We start from the raw sequence: 14,967 nt of genomic DNA, 5'->3' as shown, positions 1-14,967 counted from the left end.
GACAAGAACGGTTTGACCTAAAAATATCAAAATTGAAACTACTGCGGAAACAAAGACACCTACATCTTTGGATGCAATTGAGGTAAGCTAAAACATATCAAACATTAATTTTCAAAGTGAACTATCCCTTTAAGTGCATTATTTATAACGTTAAATGGAAAATAATTGCTTATTAAGATTTGCTGCGTGCTCCAATTAAATGGTTTCAGAGTGTCATACACAGTACATGTAGTAGAATCATTTACATTGATGTGAAGAATGTCTTGAAAATGGATGACAAGCCACATTATGAAGTGTTTCGAGGCTGTTCCTGCAGCTCAAACAGTAAAGCATGGCGTTAGCAACATAAATGTCATGGATTTGATTCCTAGAAAAGGCAAAAACTGATCAAATGTGTGCCTTGAATGCGATTAATCCTTGGAGAAAAGCGTCTGCCAAATGGATACCCTTAAATGTGTTGTTTCGGGCTCTACATGAATTAGTTTTCAAGCTTGAATGTTTAAAAACACATTATTTTTCACATATTCTCCATTGTTAGCACCTCTCTCCAGTCTATAACACTGTCTCTATTAAGCCCCTCCTTCTGAAAAGTGCACTGTGCTCTGATTGGTCAGCTGGATCAGTTTGTTGTGATTGGTCAACCACTCTTTATCATAACCTCGTTTTTTATTGGAGTGACTTTGCAGAACTATTCCCAGCTCAACCAGCAACATTAAAGAAATATATACTTAGCAAAATACAATGCACATTTTAACAGTAAATTAAATGTTTCAAACAGTAGTAAATGGTTGTCACATGAATTCAAGTTTCTTACATCTAGATACCATTGTGGAGGATTTTAATTTATTTATTTAATTTTGTGATTTCACTTGTAGGTCATTTGTCACATTTGTATTCATGTGGAATACATTCTTCCATATAATATACACATTTTGGCAAATTTAGTAGGTCACACAGAACATGTGTATACTTTGTAAACTATACTTTATTCATAAAAAAAATGTATGCAGCCATAATAAGAAATGGTATATTATGCTATTTCCAACAAAGCCAATGTTTATATGTCAACTAAAGGCTATTGATGATTAAAGAACTGTTTATTAAAATAAAGAACAGAATATTAAAATTCCTAAAATAACATTGATTCCCGTCTCATCAGCTAAACCAAAGGCTCGATAATCCTGTTGAACTTGAAGTGAAGCTGCATCATGACCCAGCGAGGAACTGAAGGGAACTGGACTCTAATCATTTAATTCATGGTAATTAGTTGCAGATTTAGGGGATTAAAATGCCATACAATGTGTCAAAGTATAAGACCGGTCCAGGGTCTGCGGGGAGTCCATTATCAGCCGAAGCCTGCTGTCTGTGGTCAACAGTAAGCAGATTTGCATGTGCCGCACACATTATGTGCAAAACTGTCTGTCATAAAGGAACAGATCTGAACTGACACCTTATATTAAAGGGATAGTTTACTTTGAAGCGTTCTTGTCTGTCAGTCATATAATGGAGGTCTATGGTCACCACCTCAAAGAGCATGCACAGAGAAGTCCAAATTAAACATGATTTAATGACTCGTAAATGTAAGTACACATTGATGGCCTAAGACACGAAACGAGTGGTTTGTGTGAGAAAACGAACAGTATTTATATCGTTTTTACCTCTTGTAACCACAGCCACGTCCAAGTGATCTGAGGGCTCGGGCGCTTTGTGGCTGTGGTAACAAGAGGTAAAAACAATATAAATAGTGTTCGTTTTCTCACACAAACCGCTCGTTTCGTGTCTTAGGCCATCAATGTGTACTTACGTTTACGAGTCATTAAATCATGTTTAATTTGGACTTCTCTGTGCATGCTCTTTGAGGTGGTGACCATAGACCTCCATTATATGACTGACAGACAAGAACGGTTTGACCTAAAAATATCAAAATGGGAAATACTGCGGAAACAAAGACATCTACATCTTGGATGCCCTTGAGGTAAGCTAAAACATTTATAAAAAAAATAAAAATAAATTTCAAATTGAACTATCCCTTTAAACTGATTTTAAGCATGGTTTGGGGAATCTCACAAAACTTGTCAAGAACAAGATCAATATTAAATACTAATTTGATGAAAATTAAGTCTGGTTTTTGGATCACTATAAGACTTTGGTGTGTATGTGTTTGTGTGTGTGCATATCATGACAATTCCTATTATCTTGATGGAATATGTAAGGGATGAATGACAATACAGTACATCCCCATTATCTTGCATCACCCTGAAGGGATTTAATCCGAGATAACATCCGCCTGGCTACATTATCCTGCTTATTTCACAGCTCTTGCCACATAAGTAAATAATTAGACATGAAATATTGATCTGAGACGAAATATTTTATTAGCTCTTTAAACGGAAAGCTTCAAACCAGAAAGCAGTTGCTAGCAAGTGGCTAGTTCAAACTAGACGGACATTTAGAGATACGGTACAGTCATACCACTTATCACATGGCATTTCACCACATGAATAACTCTGAGGATAAAAGATATTGATACGAGATTAAACTATTTTAAAGCAAAGTCTATAGAATTACACAAGGCGCGTCACTTGTATTGTTTGGAATGGGGAAAAGTGCAACTCTCAATAAGTCTGAATAAGAGCCAATCACGGATTGGTAAAGTCACCGCATCACTGCATAGACATATACACTAGACCTCACCTTGGGGTTCTAAGCATGCGTCAAAACCGCCGCCATCTTGGAACAGGGGTCTTGTCATAGGAAGTAGCTAGGTAACGCTGCTATCTCTGCCTTTACTTCGAATTCATTGATGGTGGCGGACTTTTGTGCAGCGTATGATGTTCACGGATGAAATCTGAACTAGGAAGAATGTTTAAAAAAAAAAAATTTCCTTTCTGGAATCAATGATAAATACATGTCTGACCGTTGGAACAAACCAAAAAAACAAGAAAAATTGCATTCATGATGATTTATGGTGATTTTATTTGCGTTAGACCTGTGTCTACTACATTGACGCTGATGCATTAAAGTGGAGGGGCTCCCCTGTTTCAAGATGGCGGCTCTATTGACGCATTCGTTCCAATGAACTGCCGTAGCCAAGGTGAGGTGTAGTGTATATGTCTATGGCATCACTCCAGCTGCCGTTAGAAGCTCTGGTTCCTATAGAAACGGTCAGACGCATTTCCGCTGCACATGCACATTAACTAGATGCAGACTGAAAAATTTCGCTTTCTGGCATGATTCAAGCGGTTGTCAGATTTCATTGGTGATTTGAAAAATGAAATTTTACCGTAAGCTTAGCAAACATTTTTGGAAAATTAGTTGTTTCCCCATTCAAAAAGATAAGAGCTGTACTTGTCCGAGAGGCGTTTCAAAGATGGCCGCCGAGTGAAATGACTTGTAAGAGGATTTGTAAAGGACTTTGTAAGACTTTGTCTAACCTGTTTGTTATCTTGATACCCGGTTGCGCCTGACGCCACTTTGTGTTAATTCGCGTGTCAAGAGTGAAACTGATGCGCGTAAAAACATATATTACAAAATATATAACAAAACATATTACAAAATAATTTATTGAAGCATCCAGATACTTTACCACGTGTGCAAGCAGCTAGGCTCCTGATTGGTTAACACGGCGCGAATTGACGCCAAAGTTCAGATTTTTCAACTCAGGCGGCAGACGCGAATTTGCGTCAAACGTGTGAATGCACAAATGGCACTAACTAAATCATTCGCGCTTAACGCGCCAGATGCTCAATTCGCGCCGCACTTGACGCAGGAATTTTTTTACGCGTCTTTGCATTGACTTTAACATTGAAATCATTCGCGCCTGACACTTTTTTTTTTCATTCGCGCCTGACACGCTATGCATTGACTTTAACATTGAAATTATTCACGCCTGACACTTTTTTTTACTTTTTTTTTTAGATGGCGCGATTGACAGAATCAAGTATTCCACAGAGCCGTATAATAAAAACATTTACATTAGGGCTATTATCGTTAATTAAAACTGTTAATACATTTCTATTAACTGAAATAAAGCTGAAAAAAAATAAAATGTAAATATTGGTTGAAAAACCTAACTAAACAAAAATTAGAAAAGTTGAATGGCAATATATTGAAATATATTTAAGCTGAAGCACTAAAACTGTTAACTTGAATTAAATAATAAAAGTAAAACTGAAATTAAAAAAATAAAAATCACATAAAAAAAGCACATAAAATTACTAAAAATTAAACCAATATGTTAGTTTTTATTTATGGCAATTTCTTTTACTTGTATTTGTATCACAGTCAAATTTTGGTAAATGTGACCTGAACAGTTTTTGTGAGATTTACTTAGTTATGACTAATTAAAAGCAGCACTTACCACAACTATGTAGCGCGGTCTGTACTGAATGGTGCCAAACAAGCCCAGGATGACAACCAGGATGTGGAAGAAGTTAGCAAGGATAGGAGCCCACTGATAGCCCAAGAAATCAAACACCTGCCTCTCCAATGCCACCATCTGAGAGAAAGAGAGAGAGAGCGTATATTTACATGAATGATTCATGTGAGGATTGATTTGAAATACAAGTTTAAAGAAAGCTGGTACAACTAATTTGCATAATATTTTTTTTTCCAATTTAGTCTTTGATCATTTTGGCTGCAGGACTATTAAAGTACATTTTTGACACAAGAGACTTCTTTATGTGTCAAACTCTTAAACTGCAAAGAGAAGAACGACAGAACATCTCAGTAATGTTTCTTTCAAATTCATATGATCTGTGAAATAATAAATAATAATAAAAACACCTGGAGAGCAACATTAAACACCTTTGAGATGCACAAAACCTGAACAGAACAGTCTTTATCGCCACACATTTGGAGTCGGCGGGAAAATGCCTGATCATTTCAACAATGGCATACAGACTATCATTTTTACCTGCATCTTAAAGCCTTTTTAACCTACACTTAACATTTCAAAAAAGCTGTTTACATACAAAAATAACCATTTGAGAATTTTTTAAGGTTATATACAGTACGCATACACACTTTCCTGCAACATTCTGGAATGCATTAAGTCTAAGAACATTACATTAGGGGAACATTCAGCATTTGACAGGCTAGAGTGATGAGACAGTCCCACAAATGGGCAAGCAGTTATAAAAACATATGTGAAGAGTTCAGATGCAAAAGCCTCTAAATGCCATTTGAAAATTTCTTCTTTAATGATGATTTTTATTAAACTTGTATATTTAAGTTCAGTAATTTCACTTAAATAACAATTAATAGGTAATTATCATTGCCATTTAAGTGAAATTACTGAACTTAAATACACAAGCTTGATAAAAATGATCATTCTAGAAAAAAATTTCTAGAGGCTTTTGCATCTGAACTCTTCATGTGCTTTTCAATTAACATTATTAAGCCTATAAATATGCAGATACACATGTTATCTCAGAAATAACAAATATGCAGACAGTGTAAAATCTCATCATAAAAGTGGTTTAGAAGAGAGATTTTGATTCAAAAACTTAAAACATAAGTTTGCATTAAAGTAATGACTATTTCTTCAAACGCTCTTCATCTGGTTGTAAAGAATCACCTCTGAATAAGAATCAAACATATCAAAGTGGCTCTTAAAACCAACACATCAAACAACTTTACCCAAGAGTGTGTGGACAGTCCCCTAATAGAGGAACACAAGGGCGGTGAGCTACACACAAGTGAGCGCGTCCTGCTGTAAAGCGCTGTTTAATGAGAATCCAGCGAGAGTGTGACGTGTGTGTGTGTGTGTGTGTGTGTGTGTGCTGCGAGCTGGAGAAGATGAAAGAGGAAAAGAGGAGCAAACCTGCACTGCTTGCAAAAGAAAATGATGCTGTGATAGACGATAATAAAATGGAAACAGTGCTGGTCTAATTAAACAACCCTCTTTTACATTTTTATTGAACTGCACTGAGAATTTTTCTCCAGTGTTAAATGCCAATTAAATGTCAAACAGAAGAAGATTAAAATAAGGCCTAATTACTCACAGTGATGCACGTGGGCGAGTTAGAGATGACAGTAATTTCAGTAATTATTACTTTTTCAAAAGATATATTTTTGGGGTTTAAAGTCAGCATGAAACAGTTTTCTATTGTGATGGACCGAGTGAAACCTTCCCAAACAAGGAAAAAAATGTAGAATTTAGTTTAGCAATTAAGTAGCTTTAAAGAGCAGGATGGATTGTGATTGGCTGTCAATGTTTTGTTATTCATCAAACGTAAGCTCACGATTGGCCAACACTGGTCATGTGTGTGATGCGTGACATACACCTCGAGGCCCACAGAGAAGGAAATGAATAGTTGAATAAAGTCGTTATTTTTGTTTGGTTTTTTTGCGCACAAAAAGTATTCCCGTCGCTTGATAAACTGAAAGGAGTAGTTCACTTTTAAAAAAATTTTGCTGATAATTTACTCACCCCCAATGCCATCCAAGATGTCCATGTCATTCTTTCTTCAGTCGAAAAGAAATTAAGGTTTTTGATGAAAACATTCCAGGATTTTTCTCCATATAATGGACTTCAATGGGAACCAAACAGTTCAAGGTCCAAAAGACAGTTTCAGTGCAAACTGCAAACTGTTCAAAGGGCTTTAAACGATTCCAGACGATGAATAAGGGTCTTATCAAGCGAAACGATCGCTCATTAAAAGAAAATAACAAAGTTTAAGTTTTATAAGCTCAAATGGATGCCTTGCTCTGTTAGGGTTAGGTTTAGGGTGTGATGCACATTCGTGACTCTCCTATTTGAACTCGTTCATCAAAATGAACAAATCTTTTCCTGAGTCAACTCGTTCATTTAGTTCGTTGAATGAACCAAATGACATGAAAAAAAAGATTAGTTCATTTTGATAAATGAGTTCGAACAGGAGACACAAACGCGCATAGCAGAACAGAGCAAGACGACCATTTGAGTTTATAAAACTTAAACTTTGTAATTTTTTTTTTTTAAATGAGCGATCGTTTCGGTTGATCAGACCCTTATTCATCAACTGGAATTGTTTAAAGCCCTTTGAACAGTTTGCACTGAAACTGACTTTTGGACCTTGAACCGTTTGGTTCCCAATAAAGTCCATTATATGAAGAGTTCAGATGCAAAAGCCTCTAAATGCCATTTGAAATTTTCTTCTAAAATGATAATTTTTATCAAGCTTGTATATTGAAGTTCAGTAATTTCACTTAAATGGCAATGAAGATTACCTATTAATTGTCATTTAAGTGAAATTACTGAACTTAAAAATAAGCTTGATAAAAATTGTCATTTTAGAAGAAAATTTCAAATGGCATTTAGAGGCTTTTGCATCTGAACTCTTCATATGGAGAAAATCCTGGAATGTTTTCATCAAAAACCTTAATTTTTTTTCGACTGAAGAAAGAAAGACATTGACATCTTGGATGACATGAGGGTGAGTAAATTATCAGCAAAAGTTTTTTTTTTTTTAAAGTGAACTACTCCTTTAAGTTTTTTGATGAAAACATTCCAGGATGTTCTCCATATAATGGACTTCATTGGGAACCAAACGGTTCAAGGTCCAAATAAGAGTTTCAGTGCAGCTTCAAAGGGCTTTAAACGACAGCAGACGATGAATAAGGGTCTTATCTAGGACTCTTTGAGTCATGACTCGAAAAAAGATTTGTTCATTTTGATGAACGAGTTCGAACAAACTCTCATTTGGACCTTGAACCGTTTGGTTCCCAATGAAGTCCATTATATGAAGAAAATTCTGGAATGTTTTCATCAAAAACCTTAATTTCTTTTCGACTGAAGAAAGAATGACATGGACATCTTGGATGGCATTGAGGTGAGTAAATTATCAGCAAAAGTTTTTTAAAAGTGAACACACAATGATCAAAACAGACTTTGTGTCTTGAGGCACAAGTCACTTAACAAATAAACTTGAAAGCTTGGAGTCTACAATTAGAAACTAGTCCCCTTCTATTTACTTCCTGTCTGTCTTGCTGACATTTCAGAGTTTAATGCCAGGAAACGCATCATCCCGCCTGACAAAGACCAGCGCCCTATAGGAGTGAGAGTGCCAGGGGATTGTGGGACTGTCAGCACATCACAAACCTGGCAGACACAATTAAGCATCTGCCACGATGGCTTGATCAGAGCTGAAAGTCTTGGAGAATGTGTGGAGCAGACAGTTGGAGGAGATCACACAAACACACACACACACACACGAGTGGATGGGGCAGGAAGTGACAAAAAACAAAGGGATTGGGTGACGGATGAGGAGAAAATGACTGCAGATGAGAGTGGAAAAAGGGATACAGTGAGGAAGATGAAGTGGTGGGGAAACAGACTGGTGGGACGTCAATGAAAATAAATGACGAATGACTGAGAGGGAGAGAGAGAATAAAGAAGAAACTGACAGATAAAACAGTAGAGTCAGTGTCTGCATGAGGAAAGTGATGTGCTTTGCTAAATCAAGTTTGGACTCGTAGTATGTCTGGGGGAAAATGGAGAACCAATACTTACAATAAAGAGTTTTGGAGTACATTTTACAAGAAAATACTATGGAGCAAGTTGTTATATTTTATATTAAGATATGGAGCAAATTGTTATATTTTGCACAATAAGATCAGCACCATACTAAGAAATCAATTAAAAAGCCTCTTTTCCCCAACCCATTTTTCATTTCATGTTTACTTAGTCTCCCTATTGCTTTTTTTTAAATTCAGACTTACATTTAGCACAGATATTTAGCGGCCAGACTCTCACCAACCAGTAAGAAACACTAAATGCAGACCACAATCCAACTGCATACTCACAAGCTAATCTTGTCCAAGTTCTCGACAGAGAAAAACGAAATGAAACATGGGAGGAAAACACAACAGGACGACTGAGACCATCAGTAATGGTTTGAGAAGCCAAAATCTGGGAAATACTCTTATTAGTGAGTGTTGCAATTAGGTTGAAATTTGGCAGGTGGTGTGATTGTGGATGTAAAGTTTTGGAACGACTTCAGTGTTTATGTCTGATTTCTATCCAGCCTATAGAGAAGTGTGTTGGGTTGGGTTTTGGGGTCATTTGGGGATCATTAATCTGAGAAAATGTAGTTGGGTCAGCTGGGGCTGAGGGTACAGGTCTCAAACTATTTGAGAGGTCCGACTAGTGAGCTTCAGGCTTCCTTTTCTCTGTATAGTGTGCCGAAGTGATGACGTCACTTTGTAGGACAACTCGTAAACTAGCGGCGCATGGGTTCCCTCGGTCGAAAAGCTATGCATTTTCCCCATAGACTTTTGGAAAATCGCAAAAAATAAGATCTGTGTTCAACAAAGAGTTTTGACACTTACACGTTTTGTCTATCAAGATAATCTTTACAAGTTAATCCAAAATTTATACATTTTGAAGCCTATATAAAGATTTTAAAAAACACAATCAGACACAATAAAGTTTAAAAAACCACAAGCAGGTTATAACTGTGTGTTCTATGTCATAGATCAAAACGTGAAAATATTTATAGGCTTTGTCCACCACAGACCTTATTTCAGGGCGATTTAGCAAAAACCCATTCAAAAATCCCATAGGCTTTAGAGCGAGGGAACCGGGAGTGCTAATATGCTAACTCACTTCCGCGTTTTGGCCTACAGAGAGACGTTGTAACTTCGGCACTCTATTCTCCAGCCACGTAACACAGACTTAAAGAAGAAAACCAGTTTCTACTGCATAGACAGTCAGGTTTTGTGAAAAGCTCCTCTTACCTGCACTGAATTCCCCCTTTAAACTTGGGTGCGACGTGTATGTAGAATGTGCGATGATGACAGCTATTGAATCATAGGCTACGACGCAAGTTAGTATAGAAGAATAAGACGTCATCATCATGCGCAAGTGGTAAACAAACAGAGCAAGATGAATCTCACTTAACAATTGTGGTTTTCACGTGCATTAAAAAAAAGAGGAGAATGGACTTGGTCATGGCTAGAGAAAAGGCATTGGCATGGCAATTTTGCAAATAAGTCTTGAGGAAAGTAGTTTTAAGGTTTAGCGCCATGTCGCGTTGATCAATACGCCATTTCATGTTGCATTTTTATTGGTTAGTAGACGTGGGTCGTAGCAGCAAACACACTGAGAGATGATCATGCTAACATTCTTACACAGTCTGCGATACTTTTTTTTATGAATTTGTTTGTCGTAAGACCATGACAGCAGCCGTCATTAAAAAAATACGACGTATGATCACCGTTTAGGAGCCACAACCACAGAAATCACCACGATTGGTCATCTTTCGTCTGATATGAGTGCCAACATGCCATTAATGGCGCTTTTCCATTGCATGGTACGGTACGTTTCGGTACGGCACGCTTTGGCACTTTTTCACTGCATGGTACCAAGCGTGCCGCACAAGCCCTCAAAAGTGAAGCCAAAACGTCTCGATCGCCCCCCTGTGGCCGGTCCTAGTATAGGTCATAAATCCCGCCTCCCCATGTTATTCAACAGGACGTGAGACCAACTAAACAATTAAATTACACTTAACATATCCTTTATCCAAAGATAGTTTCTGTCACTTACTGTATAGTTTACAATCACGTTGATGTAATTTTAAAAGTTTGTTTTTAAAATAAGTTTTTTTAGTTAGTTAATTGATGCTATAAAAACGGTGCTGTGACATCATGATTGACAGCTGAGGTTCGAAGTAGTCACTGAAGAACTAGCGGACTTTTTTAATAATGTTGATTATGTGGTTAGTAGTTGTACCTTATTTTAACGAGGTTCAGCAATCAGCAGACATCAATGGAGAGGAACGAAGCAGACAGAGGCCACTTAAGAAAAGTGTGGGGCGTGTGCTTGCGTTTGATTAAGCGAGAGTGAGGGCGGGGCCTTGATTTCGTGGCTTTACTTCCTGCTCACGACTGCGCATGTCTGGCCCCGAAAACGCAAGTGCGCAGACTCAAGCTCCATATCGGGACACTGGCGGCTTCAGTTCTCTCTGATGGAAAAGAGTGAAGGGGCGTCGTCCATCTCTTTTTACAGTCTATGCATGGTACAGTACGGCTCGCTTTAAATGGTACCACTCTATTGAGGTTCCAAGTGTACCGTACCGATACTAAAATGTGACGTGAACACAATGCAGATCACTGATTGGTCAGTCAGACAAAATCGTAACTACCAACATCATTGAATTTGCGAGACATCAAACCCACTAGACGTAAATAGCCCCTAACAGCCACCGCTGTAGCAAGTGTTTTAAAACTACTTGCTTGAAGAGAAAACTTGCTGAATCGTGTTCAGTGGACGAAGTGCAGATGTTCCTCTCGTTGGTTGCCGAGGAGCGGATAAACTATAACGATCAGACTATAATCCCAACCACTTTGAAGCGGTACTGACTGCAGTGGAAAAGCGAAGCGAGCTGAACCGTGCCCTGCCAGCAATGGAAAAGCGCCATTAGTCTGATGCTTCTAAAGAAAAACAACTTTTACAACCACACTGGCCGGCAAAAGACGTTAGCCAAAGCTTACAAGTGCTGAATCCTCTAGAAAGTGTGAGAAGTCAAAAGATGGCATGTTTAGTGTTTCGCACATGAAGTAGACAGCTAATGATGGAGGAGGAAATGCTCTCTTTGACTTGTGGGACTCATTAGCACGTGCAGGAATGGCGCAATGCTTTTAGGGGCTGAAAGATGAAGCAGACGTTCCTGGCAAAGCATTCCGATCTCCATCATATCAAATTCACTCCCGCTCCTTAAACCAGCCATTTCCCCTAGATTAGCTTCAGCTAGCCCACAAATCAACTTGCGTAATGCACCTTTTTGTCCCTGATCGATTGCCATGAAGCCATCCGCCGCTGCAGTAATCATCTGTTTAAATTGGAGCAAATCCCATAAAGTGTGTGTAATCCTTTCAAATCATTCTGGTAAGATTTTCACTACTAGGGTGTGAGAACAGAGGTATTTGGGAATAGTCCAATAAGAGAGGGAAAGAAGTTTTCCAAGTGCTAACAAAAGAGCTTTTGTTCACCGCTAATAAATCTGCACAGCTTTCTTAGTAAACGAGAAAACTCTTATACAACCTATTATATGTTGGCCTACTTAATGCAATATGCAGCAAACATTTGAACCATCCAATGCTACATTTATATCACATACACTACCATTTAAAGTGGGATACAGCGTTCCTGCAGATATAGCATAAAGCATTTGGTATATGCTAACAAAGCTTTTGAGACACACCACCCTCTGTGTTTCTGAATGATAGCAAGGGTGTGATCTCCAGACCGTGACCCGTGACGGCATCCATCTATCCATCCTGTCCCCTCTCCCACCTCCTTCTGACCCACATCAGAGAGATCAGCCAAAACCTTGGGGAGGTCACCTCTTTTTCTGCCCCATCCTTCCTACTAATAAAGAGATGGCTGTTTTTCATCCTAGATAACAAGCCTGCTGTACAAACATCACACAGACACAATTCAACGTCTATCCATGACCCTCCGTTTCTTTCCACTAGCTGGAAATCTATTCCCTCGAAGCCCTTTCTATTAGTCTCAGCCTCAAACCGCACACAGTTTGTCCCGTCCACATGATGCAAATTGCACATTAAAATAGCTGAAATCACCAGCTTCACTCTGATTGGCTGGCTTAACAATCACTTATCAAATGATTCTTGGGACAAAATGCTTCTGAATGGAAGTGTAGTTTGTTGCTTTAGATCAGGGGTGCTCCTGGAGGGCTACTGTCCTGAAGAGTTTAGGCATCCATCTATGGATGCCTGGCGAGCAACAAATGGGTATTTTCAACATAGAGTCATGTATTTCCAGGTTTTTCTAGTATTATCAAGTCTGTTAGCGTGCTAGCGGCATAACTATGGACTAGAATTAACTCCAAGGTGAAGGTTTTAAATTGTGTCAAGGTTTTTTTTATAAGCGAGCAGTAATAATTCCTCCGTAAATAATCTAGCTCTACTGTTCTCAATGAAAACCATAGATGTCACAAACCTCAAAACAACATATCACACACTTTGCTGTTGTTACTGTAGCAAAATACAACAGCTGCGTTTAAGCCGCCACCGGCGAGAGCGCCAAAGTGCCCAGAAGTCATTCATTTTTCAATGAATTTTCAATGAATTTCAATAAAAAAGGACCACCTTTCATTGAGGAGCAATCAAGTGTGACTTAAACATGCCATGGAGGGATATATGAAGAGTTCAGATGCAAAAGCCTCTAAGTGCCATTTGAAATTTTCTTCTAAAATGATCATTTTTATCAAGCTTGTATATTTAGGTTCAGTGATTTCACTTAAATGGCAATGAAGATTACCTATTAATTGTTATTTAAGTGAAATTACTGAACTTAAATATACAAGTTTGATAAAAATGATCATCAAAGAAGAAAATTTCAAATGGCACTTAGAGGCTTTTGCATCTGAACTCTTCATATATCCCTCCATGGCATGTTTAAGTCACACTTGATTGCTCCTCAATGAAAGGTGGTCCTTCAAATGGCATTTAGAGGCTTTTGCATCTGAACTCTTCATATCATGTTTTTCTAAATAATTATGGTAGGTAACAAGATTCATTTGGAAGAGAGGGTTTACAGATCACTATGCAAGTGGGAGAAGTCGTCACAATCACAGATGAACAACATCAAGGATCAACACTGTTGATGCACTGCAGGGTGAGATTAAATGAATTTACATTTAACCAGTTTAATATGGAGAAGCACTGAAATGTAGACAGTCGTTTATTTGTTTTGTGCGATGTGTTAGCTATTTGTAATCTCTTATAGGTTTATACGCAAGAATGGACTCACAAATTTAATTGTAGCTTAAGCCTAGTTCACACTACATGATTTTAAAACGTCGGGCTGAACTCTGCAGTTCACACTACATGACTTTCTCTCAGTGAAATCAGGAGTGTTCAAGTTGTTGAGCTGTTCACACCACACGACAACACGAGTTGACAACAACTTTGTCACCCAACGATTCTATCTTGTCTACAAAACACGTTTTGTCACGAAAAATCAAATGATAAAAACGAACCGGAAATGATGCGAAACAGCACGTGCACCAATACCCAGCGAAGAAGACAAAGAACACAACACGCAAATATGGACGTCTGACAGAAACTTGTGATGCTAACTGTTTGCGTAAGGAAAAAAAAGATTTACCCCGTGACCTCAACCCATGCCTTGCTCTGATTGGCTGTAGCTCATGACATCACTGAGGTTGAGTCGTGCGACAGCTCTGGATATCTAGCATGCTAGATATTTTTCTGGGCTCGGCGACGCGTCTACGAGCGTCTTTGATGCGTTGTTGGCTCTTTCATACTAAAAGATTGGCGAGCATTCGTCGCCCGCTAATCTGCACACAATACCACCCTGACTTGTCGGTAGGGTTGGGTATCGAGAATCGAGTATCGATCGGAACCGGGACTAACTTTTCGTTTTTCCCGGAATCGTTCAAAAGTTAAAATTTCGATTCCTAGTTTCAATATTCACAGTCCACCGAGCGGAAGAAGAAACCGCTGAACAACACCAACGAAGAAGCGTCTACCGGAAGTGTTGGCATAACCGCGCGAGTCGAACATGAGTAGCTTACGTCGGCGGTCCAAAGTGTGGCTTCACTTTTCTAAAAATAACGAAATCTCTGCAAAATGCAAAATTTGTGACAAAAGGAGTATTTGTGACAGAAGGAGTATTTCCTTCAGAAAGAATTATTTCCTTCCGAAAGACCGTTGGTTAGCAAGGTTAGCTAAAATTTTTTGACCCTGCCTCTTAGAAGAATCGGAATCGAGAATCGTTAGGAACCGGAATCGAAACAAGTAATCGGAATCAGAATCGTTCAAATTCAAACGATACCCAACCCTACTTGTCGGCGAGCTAATCGATATGCAAATCAGGCTTCAAATCCTGTAGTGTGAACTTGGCTTTAATAAGAGTATGACAACCAGAAAATTAACATTTTCATCTTCATTAGGTTTAGGCTTCAGTCATATTGCGCAGATAATTGGTTCGTTCGC

At 38.4% G+C, this 14,967-nt stretch overlaps 1 protein-coding gene across 3 annotated transcripts in view; it reads right to left on the bottom strand.

Moving 5' to 3' along the window:
• The window catches only part of nkain4 (sodium/potassium transporting ATPase interacting 4), a 75,309-nt gene that overhangs the window by 42,760 nt on the left and 17,582 nt on the right, over positions 1 to 14,967 (bottom strand). For all 3 annotated transcript variants that reach the window (XM_039684453.2, XM_039684452.2, XM_089124188.1), the window contains exon 2: positions 4,361 to 4,498. In XM_039684453.2, the coding sequence (XP_039540387.1) occupies positions 4,361 to 4,498 (138 nt within the window). The remainder of the gene's footprint in view (positions 1 to 4,360; positions 4,499 to 14,967) is intronic.

The sequence above is a fragment of the Pimephales promelas genome, chromosome 20 (assembly GCF_988280905.1).
Source record: "Pimephales promelas chromosome 20, fPimPro1.hap1.1, whole genome shotgun sequence".
In the NCBI taxonomy this organism is placed as follows: Eukaryota; Metazoa; Chordata; class Actinopteri; order Cypriniformes; family Leuciscidae; genus Pimephales; species Pimephales promelas.
Note: the sequence above shows the minus strand (reverse complement) of the source record. Positions and strands in the feature narration are given on the sequence as shown.